This window comes from Myotis lucifugus, unplaced genomic scaffold (assembly GCF_000147115.1).
Source record: "Myotis lucifugus unplaced genomic scaffold, Myoluc2.0 scaffold_52, whole genome shotgun sequence".
Taxonomy (NCBI): domain Eukaryota; kingdom Metazoa; phylum Chordata; class Mammalia; order Chiroptera; family Vespertilionidae; genus Myotis; species Myotis lucifugus.
Genome location: NW_005871100.1, coordinates 4,347,274 through 4,359,529, shown reverse-complemented (window position 1 = coordinate 4,359,529; position 12,256 = coordinate 4,347,274). Strand labels below are relative to the sequence as shown.

Genomic DNA, 12,256 nt, shown 5'->3' with positions numbered 1-12,256 from the left:
TTCATAACAGTAGCAAAATTACAGTTATGAAGTAGCAACGAAAATAATTTTATGGTTGGGGGTCACCACAACATGAGGAACTGTATTAAAGGGTCGCGGCATTAGGAAGGTTGAGAACCACTGCTCTATAGGTTCTAGGGGAGGATCCTTCTTTAAAAAAAAAAAAAAAATATATATATATATATATATATATGGAGAGAGAGATAGAAACATCAATGATAAGAGAGAATCATTGATCACCTGCCTCCTGCACGCCCCCCACTGGGGATCGAGCCCACAACCTGAGCATGTGCCCCAACTGGGAATTGAACTGTGACCTCCTGGTCTACAGGTCAATGCTCAACCGGCTGGGCGGGAGGATCCTTCTCGCCTCTTCCAGCTTCTGGTAGCTCCAGGTGTTCATCAGTCCAGTCGCTGACTCCATCTTCACATGCCGTCTCCTCTGTGTGTGTGGGTGTTTTCTCCTCTTCTGTGTTTTATAAGGACATTTGTGGTTGGATTTAGAGCCCGCCTACTGCAAAGACCCTTTTCCCAAATAAGATCACTTTCACAGGTCCCAGAGGACATGGATATACCTTTTTGGTGGCAACAGTTCAACCCACTCCACGCTCCAAGAACCTTTCCCTCAGCTGATCTGGCCTGGTCACCATCTCTTTATTGTCCATTGTGCTTTTTTCCATCCTCTGTGCGTGCCATCGTCACACCTCTGTTCCTCCTCTTTTCGTGAACATTGAATTTCTCTCCTTCTCCCCTGCCTTCTCTGTGGGTCCTGCCCTCTCAGGTGAAAGGAGCTCCATTCCCCTTGGGAACCCACCTGCTGCTCACGGTGGGCTTCTCTCACCTCCGAGGGAGTTCCTTTCCTCCGTCTGCTGTGGGTCTTCTCCTCCCTGACACCATGTGGACTGGAGGCCGGAGCTCGTGCTCTTCATATTCCTCACAGCGCCAGGGACATAGTAGAGATGGAAATATTTGTGGATGATAATAATGATCTGAACAATGGAGTCAGACTAAGTACTATGATCAAAATAAAGGCAAATAGTGACCAGGTAGCCATAGCCACCTTTCGGTTGTAAGAATATAGACCGTGCATGTGGTTGGGGATTTCAATTTTTTTTTTTTTTTTTGCAGGGAGCAGATGCTAGCTCCAACGACCTTTTGTAATAAATGGGGGTTTAAAGAACAATAGACAAACCCAGGACGTGCAGGGCCTGGAATCAGCTGAGAGGCTGACTCTGACTGGAAGGTCGGAATCCAGGTCCTGACCTTCGTCTCTCTTGAGGCCACACCATCTGTTATCTGAGCCCTGGAGTAGTTTAGATGTCACAGGAACGACCTGTTCCTTGGAAGGTTGGGTTGCTGGCAGAACCGTCAGGGCTGCTCTCGGATGTGGGTCTCTCTGGACATCTTTTCCCTTCTTGCCATCTCACTGCCAATCAGCTTCTCCTTGTCCCTTAGGGTCCCTCCACACCCTACGTCTCCAGCCTCCTCAGGGCCCCTCTGCACCCCATGTCTCCAGCCTCCTCAGGGCCCCTCTGCACCCCATGTCTCCAGCCTCCTCAAAGTACCAAGGCCACAACTCCAGCCTGACTCTGCCTGGCCGTCCAGGTTGAGGGCCTGTCATCGTCCAGCTGCCTTGGACTTGCCTTGTCCCAAACTTCCTATCCCCAGTGTGGACTGAGGTCCTGGTCAGCAGCAGACGGGGCGGGGGGCGGGGGGTGGAAGGGGGAGAGCGGCAGAGGTGTCCCTTCCAGAGACTGTGCTGGGCAGGCTCTGGGGGGATTTGGGTGGCGGCTCTAAGGGGCCTCTCTGCTCCAGGTTCCACGTCACCGAGTGCTGGCATCTTATTTTTCAGATCCATCCTGTTGTGCCGAAGATGCTTCCAGAAGAACAGAAAGAGGTATGTCACCACAAATCCAAAAGTAAATAATCCTTGTGTTTTGTGTCGCTGCAGGGTGGTTCTTCACCACTCACCAGAGCTCTGTGGTGGAGAGTCAAGGTCAGGATCCTGTCGGGCTTCCTAGGGGAGGGCTAAGGATTGAGCACAACCCCCTGCCCCTGCCAGCAGTGGTGCATCCCCGACCCTCATTCTTTGGTTCCAGGGACTGAGTGGTTTCTCGCTCTCCACCTCCCCAAACTCTTGTTTAAGTATCTTTTCCATGACTCAGAATTCTCCAGACTCTGCCTCCACCTTTGCTGGAACAGCTCCCCCCAGCCTGCTCTCTCGGTTTTCTCCTCTGTTGCCTCATCCCCGAATTCCCCCGCCTCTGGTAACAGCCCAGGGCGACTGCCTGCCATTACTTTCAGTTTTGCCCTGCTGGCCGCCTCTCGGATCTCTTGTCTTGGTGCCACCTAAGCAGGGAAGGCTGTCCCTTTCTCAAACCCAGCCTGGCCTCTCAGGCCTCCAGTCCCAGCTTCCTGAGCTTCCGTTCAGCTAGGAGGAGGGTAGGACCACGGCCACACCAGCCCTTTGCTGAGTGGCCGTCCCTCAGACGTACCTGTTTGTCCTACCTTGCCTCCTGTGTACCACACACATCATCACTAGGTGAGCCTAATGAAACTGAAAAGCCGCACACAGACACACACCCACACCAACACACAAGCACACACATGGGCGCACACAGTCACACACACGCATACAAACACCCACACAGACACACATGCACACAGACCCAGTCACACACATGCATGCAGACACCCCCCCACAGTCACACACACGCACACAGACCCCCCCCCCCACCCCCCAGGCACAGTCACGCACAGTCACACAACCACATGGTCCTTAGTTCCCCTTGTCCAAATTTAAAGCACCAAACAATCCACTTCAGGGAATCCGTCCACAAACTTCTTTGCTAGATCTCACATCAGCCCTTCCCTTGGGTTCAGGTTCTCCTCAATAGTCCAGCCCACTTCACCCTTTAATTCCAGGCTGGGCTCCCCCATTTTCAAAGGCGATGTCTGTTTGTTTTTTAACTTTTTAAAATTGGGTCTAACACATGCCCAGTAAAATGCATAAAATGCCCTGATCTTATGTGTACAGCTCAGTGGAGTTTTTCTTGTGTTTACACCTGTGTAACCACCACTTGGATCAGGGTATAGATGCTTTTAGCAGAAGGCACCTGTGTCCCTTTCCTGTCAGGCCCCCAACTTACCAGGCCAGGTATACTTTCCCTTTCCCTCTCTAAACAATACTGGGGCCGGGCTGCTGGGTCAGGAAATACCTTCTCTGTGAAGTTGGCCAATCTGTAAGTCCCCACACGACTGGCCTCACCTCTGACACCAGTTGTAAGGTCCAGGGTTCCCCAGACAACCTCAGATTAGATAATTCACAGGAAGAACTTTAGTCTGTAGTTGACCTTTAGTCTCCTCTTCTCCTGGGGTCAAGTTCACACCTTTAGTCTCCAGTTCCTTTAGAGGTCATAACCTAAGCGCCTTCAGGGTGTCCAGTGGCCAAAGGCCAGAACACTCCTTTCAGGCAGGACATTGCAGGGGCCTAGAGGGCACCACCCAGGAGCCGAGGGCAGAGGCCAGACCTCCCTTTGGGTCAGTGTTTCCTCACTCTCCACCTGCATGGGCCTGACCACTGGGCAGGCTGTGCCAAGGGAGCCGGGTCGTGGCCTTCTCCAGCACTATTCCAAAGGCATATTTAATTATTATTTTTTCAAATATGTTTTTATTGAATTTTAGCAAGAGAGGAAGGAGGAGGAAGGGGGAGAGAGAGAGAGAAAGAGAGAGAAACATTGATCGGCTGCCTCCTGCACACACCCCTACTGGGGGTGGAGCCTGCCACCTGGGAATGTGTCCTGACCTAGAATTGAACTGGTGACCTCTGGGCACATGTGTTGGTTTTAACACTTGATTTTTATTATGAACTCGGTTCAATGAATAGAAATGAGACACAAATTTTAACCAATTACATAAAGCATTTTATTGACCTTATAAACGTCCTTTATTATAAATAAATATGTAATCTATATATATAAAAGGCTAAGTGACCGACCGTCCATCGACCGTCCGACCAGCTGGTACATATGATGCACACTGGCAATTTAAAAATAAACGTTGAGCCGGGACCAGTTTGGCTCAGTGGATAGAGCGTCGGCCTGTGGACTGAAAGGTCCCGGGTTCGATTCCGGTCAAGGGCATGTACCTTGGTTGCGGGCGCATCCCCGGTGGGGGGTGTGCAGGAGGCAGCTGATCGATGTTTCTAACTCTCTATCTCTCTCCCTTCCTCTCTGTGAAAAATCAATAAAATATATTTAAAAAAATAAAAATAAAAATAAATAAAAATAAACGTTGACTCGCACATGTGAGATACATATAAAGTTCTTGCTGGTGCCAATCTAGACAAAGTAGGAATATTCCTACCTGAACCTGTTTTTAGACATGGTCAGTTATATGTTGCTTTCTCTCGAGTTTGAAGAGCATGTGACGTTAAAGTTAAAGTTTTGAATACTTCATCACAAGGGAAATTAGTCAAGCACTCTGAAAGTGATTATTCTTAATGTGGTATACAGGGAGATATTAGAATAAGTTTAATCAATTTATTAGTCATTGTGTTTTTTTATCAGTGTTTTTATATCATGTTTTTGTTGTTTTTATATCATGTCTTTGTTGTTATATCATGTTATTGTTTATTTATTAATAAATTTATATATTATTTTCATATGCATTTTACTAATTTTCTTTCATCTCTGACACTTCTATTATAAAGAAAGGGCAAATAGCGATATTAAAATATTTCTTCTAATTAATTTCTTTTCAATATGCATGAATCCGTGCACCGGGCCACTAGTAATATTATAACATTAAGGAATTTTAAACTGGAGAGTCCTTCAACTGAAAAGGAAAAAAGTACTGTAGTCTGGCCGGTGTGGCTCAGAGGTAGTGCCTCTGCTTATGAACCAGGAAGTCACAGTTTGATTCCTGGTCAGAGCACATGCCTGGGTTGCAGGCTCAATCCCCAGTAGGGGCTGTGCAGGAGGCAGCCAATCAATGATTCTTTCTCCTCGTTGTTTCTATCTCTGTCCCTCTCCCTTCCTCTCTGAAATCAATAAAAACATATTTTAAAAAAAAGAAAATATACTGTAGGGAGAAAGAGGTATAATACTTAGAAATTTACTTAAGTCCCTCACCAAGAAATAACCCCACAAGGCTAGATTCTGGATGTTCTGTAATATACGTTCATCACTTATCAATCCATAGAAGATGGATTTTACATGTGGCCAGAATGATCTGGCTTCTAATGCTTCACTCTTAGAGCAAAGTCAAAACTCCTAAATGAGGTTGCTAAGGCCTTTTATGATCTGACCCTGCTTCCTTCTCCAGGCTCATCTTCTGCCCCTTCCCCCACCCCCTTCGCACTTCTCACTCCTCAGTTCGGAGCTTGTTGGGTGTTGCCTGCTCTGCGCGCTGGGCCCTGGGCTCTCACAGATGTTTCCCCACCCCCTGGAACAATCTTTCCCCCAGACTGCACACCAGGTTGTCTGACTAAGCTTAGAAGTCAAGAAGAGGCGTTCCGAAAGCCTCAATTATAAAGGTATTTTTATCTCCCCGCCTACCCCAGCAGCTCCCTGTCCTCCTTACCAGTTAGAAGTGGGGGAGGTTTTGGCTGAGACTTTGAATATCCTTGTGGCTGGTTGTTTGTTCAGCGGAAAATAATTCAGGTCCCACCCAACTGCATATGGAAGGGCTGAATGCAATACCACTGATGGTTCTTGAATCTCGACCAAGGGGCAGTGTGTGTGTGAGCTCACGGCGCCCACAGCAGACTGTACTAATTAATCATGAGGTTGGCATGTGAATTGAGAGCTATGTACCATCCTCGTTCAAGATTCAAACAGCCCAAGTGACACCGTTCTTCCACCCAACCGGTAATGCCAGCCTAGAAGTTTGGTAATTTTTTTTGTAAAGATTGGGGGTGGGCGGGAAACCAAATGCAGTCTCTCGTGATAAAATAGCTTTATTACTGTAATAAATCTAGAGAGAGGAGAACAGGGAGTGCGAGTCTCCCTTGTTAGTTAAACGCGTTCCGTGTGCACATGGGTTTGAATTCCCAGGAGAGCAGTATCCAAGCTGATGGATCTTCCCCATAAAAATGGCCTTGGCATTGGGCCATTGTGAAATGAAAATGAATTCAGATTCGTTCATGCATGCAGCTTTAATTTACAATTAAAATATTATGGTTACATATTTTAATAAGAATAATTAGGTGGACCCAACTGAATCAACCCTTCTGTTTAATGAGACAGAACCCAGAATCCTAATGAAAAGGCAGGTGGCTGTGACAGGGAACACGTCCCAGACAGCGTCTTTCGTGGAGTCAGGCATTTTTGTTCCTTGTATAGTCTGGTGTCCAGAGGGAGCGTTTGGTTTTCCTGCGTCACTGAGACCCGAGCCTCCAGCCACGTGGCGCGCACACTCTGTGAGGGGTGCATGGGCAGCTCCCTCCTGCTGCACAGTCTGTGTCATCGAGTCTGACGTGCTGGCCCCTCCAAGGCAGGGCATTCGTTCCTCTGCCCAGGGCTCACTTGCTGTGAAGGGGACGGACAATGAAAAAAAAATCTTATAAATATATCTTTAACCGCCTACATGCTTTATTTATTTAACAATGACAGAATTCTTGCCCAGCCCGCCTGGCTCAGTGGTTGAGCGTCAACCCTATGAACCAGGAGGTCAGGGTTCGATTCCCGGTCAGGCAGTATGCCTGGGTTGTGGGCTCGATCCCCAGTAGGGCGCGTGCAGGAGGCAGCCGATCAATGATTCTCTCTCATCATTGATGTTTCTATCTCTCTCCATCTCCCTTCCTCTCTGAAATCAATAAAAATGTGTATTAGAAAAAGAAATCAATAAAAACATTTAAAGATATCTTACGTTTAAAGGACAGTTCTACCTCAGTGAGGCGACTGGAAGGGTGTGTGCTTCTCCTTGTGTGTGTATCTCCTCTGCTCTCCTGGATCATGACGGCTGAAGTCTACCTCTAGACCAGCCGTGGGCAAACTACGGCCCGCGGGCCGGATCCGGCCCGTTTGAAATGAATAAAACTAAAAAAAAAAAAAGACCGTACCCTTTTATGTAATGATGTTTACTTTGAATTTATATTAGTTCACACAAACACTCCATCCATGCTTTTGTTCCGGCCCTCCGGTCCAGTTTAAGAACCCATTGTGGCCCTCGAGTCAAAAAGTTTGCCCACCCCTGCTCTAGACTCTAGAGATTTATACCGTTAGGAAAGGGTTTGTTTTTTTCTTCTCCAAAAGGTATATACTTCATACTGAACACAATGGCAGTTACCAGTTACTGACACCTTCGTGGCACTAAGTCCGCCAGCTCTGCGGCAGCGGATCCCGGAGGGGAGCAGACCCCGGTGGCCGGGAGAGTTCCAGGCACATGAGGACCCTGCCTGAGGGCGGAGACAGGCCCTGCGGGGACAGGGGGGAGGGATGTGCTTCTGTGTGGGGTGTGCTGGCTCCAGGCTTGACACACACCTCTTCCAGGTACGTTCTGCTGAGTGATGGTAACATTCGAGACCTGCTCGAGGAAAGCATGGTTTTGATATCGGGAACTGATTAGAAAATGACTGAGCTACAACCAGTGAATATCATTAAAGAATATCCCATAAGCAGGCTTCCACCTGGTGTCCGGTGATGCCGGGGACTTTGAAGGGAAGTGACAAGACAAGACAAAATACCCTCCCACTCCCTGAAACGAAATTTGTTGTTCTCCCTCCCTGCCTATCAGATGTGATATAATAACAGGGGAAACTGGAAGTGGGGTATGTGGGAATTCTCTACTGTCGTCACAATTTTTCTGTGCGTCTAAAACAGTTCTGAAGCAAACTTTAAAACATTTTATTATATATGATCAAATATAAAGAATTGTAAAAGGTTGTGCAGTGACAAAAGCAAGGTACAAAACAGTATTTATAGCATATTCCATTCGTGTTAAACATTTTACATATACATATATGCCAGATATATATATATATATATATATATATATATATATATATATATAATATAAAAAATGTATAAAAATCCGGAATAGGTACATAAGAAACTGAGGGCCCAGTAGGACTTCATTTTCTTTTCTTTCTTTTTTAGAAAAAATATATTTTTATTGATTTCAGAGAAGAAGGGGGAGGGAGACAGAGATAGAAACATCAGTGATAGAGAATCATTGATTGGCTGCCTCCTGCACGTCCCCTACTGGGGATCGAGCCCACAACCTGAGCATGTGCCCTTGACAGGAATCGAACCCGGGACCCTTCAGTCTGGAGGTGACGCTCTATCCACTGAGCCAAACCGGCTAGGGCAGGACTTCATTTTCATGGTTTACTCATCTGTATTTGAAATGTTATATATGAATACAAATATATCTTGAACCCACATACATGTTTTATTTAATGAAAAAATATTATTTTTAAAGGTCAATAAGTATTAGGATATCATTATGTGAATGTGTCAATACATGTTACATGAATGGTTAACATTTTCAGATCCATGTTTCTGACTTACTTTCACTTTCGAGTACCACTTCTGTTCCTTCTTCTAAAGCAGTCTGCTGGGGCCCCTCCCTCCCTCCCTCCCTCTCTCTCTTCTTCCCTTCCTCCTTCCTTCCCTTTCTTCCACCCTCCCTCCTTCCTTTTCTCCATTTCTCCTTCCTCCTTTCTTTTCTTTTCTTTTCTTTTTTCTGGTTTTAACTTTTCATTATAAAATTTTAAACATACACAAAGCAGAGAGAATAACATAATGAACCCTTATGTACCTAAGGTTTCAATAATTAATACATTATTAATTCATGACCAAGCTACCTCCCACCCCCACCAATTTACTCCTGCCACCACACAGTGAATTATTTTGAAACAAAGTCTAGACATTCTGGAATTTCATCTGTAAATATTTCAGTACACATGTCAACAATGGACCCTTCTTACAAACAAACCACATTATCACACCTTAAATAATTAACATTAGTTCCTTCATGCCATCAACTATGCAGACAGGGTTCAAGTTTTCCTGATTATGTTGGAAAAAATGTATTTGCTTGTTCTAATCAGAACCCAAATTAGGACCACACCGTATTTGGTTAATATACTGCTTAAAGTCGATTATTCTGCCTTTTTCCCCGTTTGCAATTTCTTTGTTAAAGGAGCTGCATCTTTTGTCCTGTGGAGGTTTCCATACTCAGGATTTTGCTGTCGATTGGGTCCTCGTGGTGCAGTTTAACATAGGTTGGCACTTACTTCAACCTGCGAAAGACGAATGTTTCCGTTGCACTTCTCCTAATGCAATTCCTTAATTTTGGACAGAAAGGCAGTTCCTTAATTTTGGACATGACTTGTGTAAAGAAACTTGCAATATCATGAACTATTCTAAGTTCTATAAAAGGCAGGTCTAGCTGAACCTTATCCACAGTTTATCCCGAAGCAGTAAGAGCTTTCTTAAAAATCATCATTCAAACCTGCAAGGCCGTGGTACTAAACACACTCCAAGCTGTAAAGTGGCAAGTAACACCCCTGGTAGCATGTGTTTTAGGGTGTCAGAAGGATTATTAGGAAATAAAGGAAGGTTACTTGATATAGTCTTTCTGTCTTTCAAGCCTGCTATTTGTAAAGAATGTAGTATGTAAAATGGCTAAATATTCATCTTTGTTTTTCTTTTAAATACTTACTTGTAATATATTATTTACTATTTCTTTATTTGAGAGAGAGAGAGAGAGAGAAACATGGATGTGAAAACATTTATTGGCTGCCTCCTGCATGCCCCACCGAGGGGCTCAATCCTGAAACTTGGGCACGAGCCCTGACCAGGAAACAAACTGGCAACCTTCCAGTGCATGGGATGACGCCCAACCAACCGAGCCACACCGGCCCGGGGCACTAAATTTTAGTTTGAGATTGTTGTGTGGAAGTTCTGAATAGAATTCTGGCGAATAAGAAATTGATTAGATTCTGTAAGCATCAGCTGTGTGGCACAGAGTTGGTATTCAATACGTTTCAGTTGTGTGAATGGATGAATGAATGAATGACTCTGCAGTTTAAATTGGAATAGGAAAAAAAATGTCCTGAGAAAGTGAGCCCAAATTGAAACAAGCTTTTATTTCTGTGATAGAGAATTCTCATCGAGGCTATGAAAAATGAATGCTCACTAACACCTAGAAACTTTGCTTTGTTAGCTTTTGTCTCATTTTTTTGGTAATCTGAGTAAATGTTTTTACAGTTAGCACAGTTATGTACTGTAAAGATTTAAGCTAGACTACAGTAGAACTTTTAAATGATACAACTATCAAAATCCAATATAATAAAAGCATAATATGCAAATTGACCGAACGGCAGAATGACCAGTCGGTGGGGGACAGGGCTGGTGAGCAGGCGGCACCAGGCCAACCAAGGCACGTGCCAGCGGGCAGAGGAAGGGGACAGCGATGGGGGCGGGATGGGAGGCGGCAGCAACCAGCGGCTGCAGAGGAGGGGCGGTGGGGGAGGGTGGGGCGGGGCCTTGCCAGCCAGCTCTGTTCCCTAATCGGCCACCCGGTCATCTCCCACAGAGGGAGGCCGGCAGTGGCAGCAGCGGCAGGGTGATGGGGGCAGCGCCTTCCCCTGATCACCTGGTCACCTCCCGCAGAGGGAGGCCAGACTGCGGCTTAGCAGGGAGCAGACCTGAGCCATCAGTAGGACATCCCCTGAGGGCTCCCAGAGTGTGAGAGGGCGAAAGCTGGGCTGAGAGACCCCCCTCCCCAAGTGCATGAAGTTTTGTGCACCGGGCCTCTAGTGCTAAAATAAACAGTAGTGATAATACCACTACAAACTGTGTAGTGATGGACCACTGTGACGTTGATTTGCATTTCCCTGATGGCTAGTGATGCTGAACATCTTTTCATGTGCTTGTTTGCCATCTGTCTGTCCTCCTTGGTGAAATGTTTCCTCATGTGTTTTGCCTAGTTTCTAATTGATTTATTTGCTTTTCAAAAATGTTTTGTGCGTTCTTTACATATTCTAGATACAAGTCCTTGGAGGGATGTGTGATTTGCAAATAACTTCCTCCAGTCTGTGTAATGTGTCTTCAGCTTCCTCACGGGGTCTTTCACAGAGCAAAGGTGTTGGTTTTGGTGAGATCCAACTTATCACCCTTTTCTTATATGGGTTGTCCTTGTGGTTTCAAGCCTAAGTCCTCTTCATCTAGTCCTGGTCCCAAAGATTTTTCTCTTATATTTCTTTCTAAAAGTTTTATGGTTTTGCCCTGGCTGGTGTGGCTCAGTTGCTTGGGCATCGTCCCGTGCACCCAAGGGTTGCCGGTTCCAGTTGGGGCACATGCCCAGGTTGCATGCTGGATCCCCTGTGGGGGACGTGGGGGAGGCAGTTGATCGATGTTTCACTTTCACATGGATGTTTTTCTCTCTCCTTTTCCCTTCCCCTCTCTCTAAAAATTAATTTTAAGAAATCTTAAAAAATTAAGTATTATGTTTACATTTAACTCTGTGATCCATTTTGCATGAATTTTTGTGAAAGGTGCTTGCCGGGAGTAGGTTGAGGTCCGCTTTTGGCCTGTGGATGTCCAGTTGTTCTAGAACTACTTGTTGACAGACTATCCCTCCTCCATTGAATTATTTCCACACCTTTGTCAGAAATCAGTTGGGCATATTTGTATAGGTCTCAGCAACAGGGATTCTTCCCACTTTATTATTTTTCAGAATTGCTTTTACTTTCCATGTAAATTTTACAATCTTTGCCTTCAAAAATAATCTTACTGAGATTTTTACAGAACTTGCATTAAAGCTATAGATGGGTTTGGGGAGAATTTGTCTATTATGTTGAGTCTTTTAATACATGAACACAGTAGAGGCATGACACTTATATAGATGTAAACAAAGAAATATATGCTTCTTTGATTTCTTTCCATAGCATCTTATAATTTTCAGCACAGAAGAACCTGTACATTCTTGGGTTTTGAATCTTTTTTTGTAATCTAATTTTCAAACATTTCATGAGCACTAACTATGTGCTAACACTGTATTTGGTGCTAGAAATACAAAAATGAAATACAATGAGTTTCAGAAGAGCAGGTGGTTTCAACCGACGTTTTAGCCAATAGCCAAGAAGATAATGTTTTCCCCTCCAAAGTAATGCAATTACAGTGACATTTGAAGTGACTGGGACTTACTGTTGCTAGAAGAGCCACTGGATAGAAAGAATGTTTGCGAGCCCGGGCTTTGGAGCAAGGTGAACCTGAATTTGAAACCTAGCTCAGCCTATTGGCCA

At 45.2% G+C, this 12,256-nt stretch overlaps 1 protein-coding gene across 3 annotated transcripts in view; it reads left to right on the top strand.

Annotated features, from left to right (window-relative positions):
- The window catches only part of SNX10 (sorting nexin 10), a 55,841-nt gene that overhangs the window by 23,606 nt on the left and 19,979 nt on the right, over positions 1–12,256 (top strand). Inside the window, exons 1-2 of one of the 3 annotated variants that reach the window (XM_014455893.2) lie at positions 1,173–1,347; positions 1,853–1,897. In XM_014455893.2, the coding sequence (XP_014311379.1) occupies positions 1,318–1,347; positions 1,853–1,897 (75 nt within the window). In that variant the 5' untranslated portion in view covers positions 1,173–1,317. Of the gene's footprint in view, positions 1–1,172; positions 1,348–1,852; positions 1,898–5,388; positions 5,537–12,256 lie in introns of those variants that run through there. The other 2 variants (XM_014455899.2, XM_023753839.1) reach the window with 2 other exon arrangements.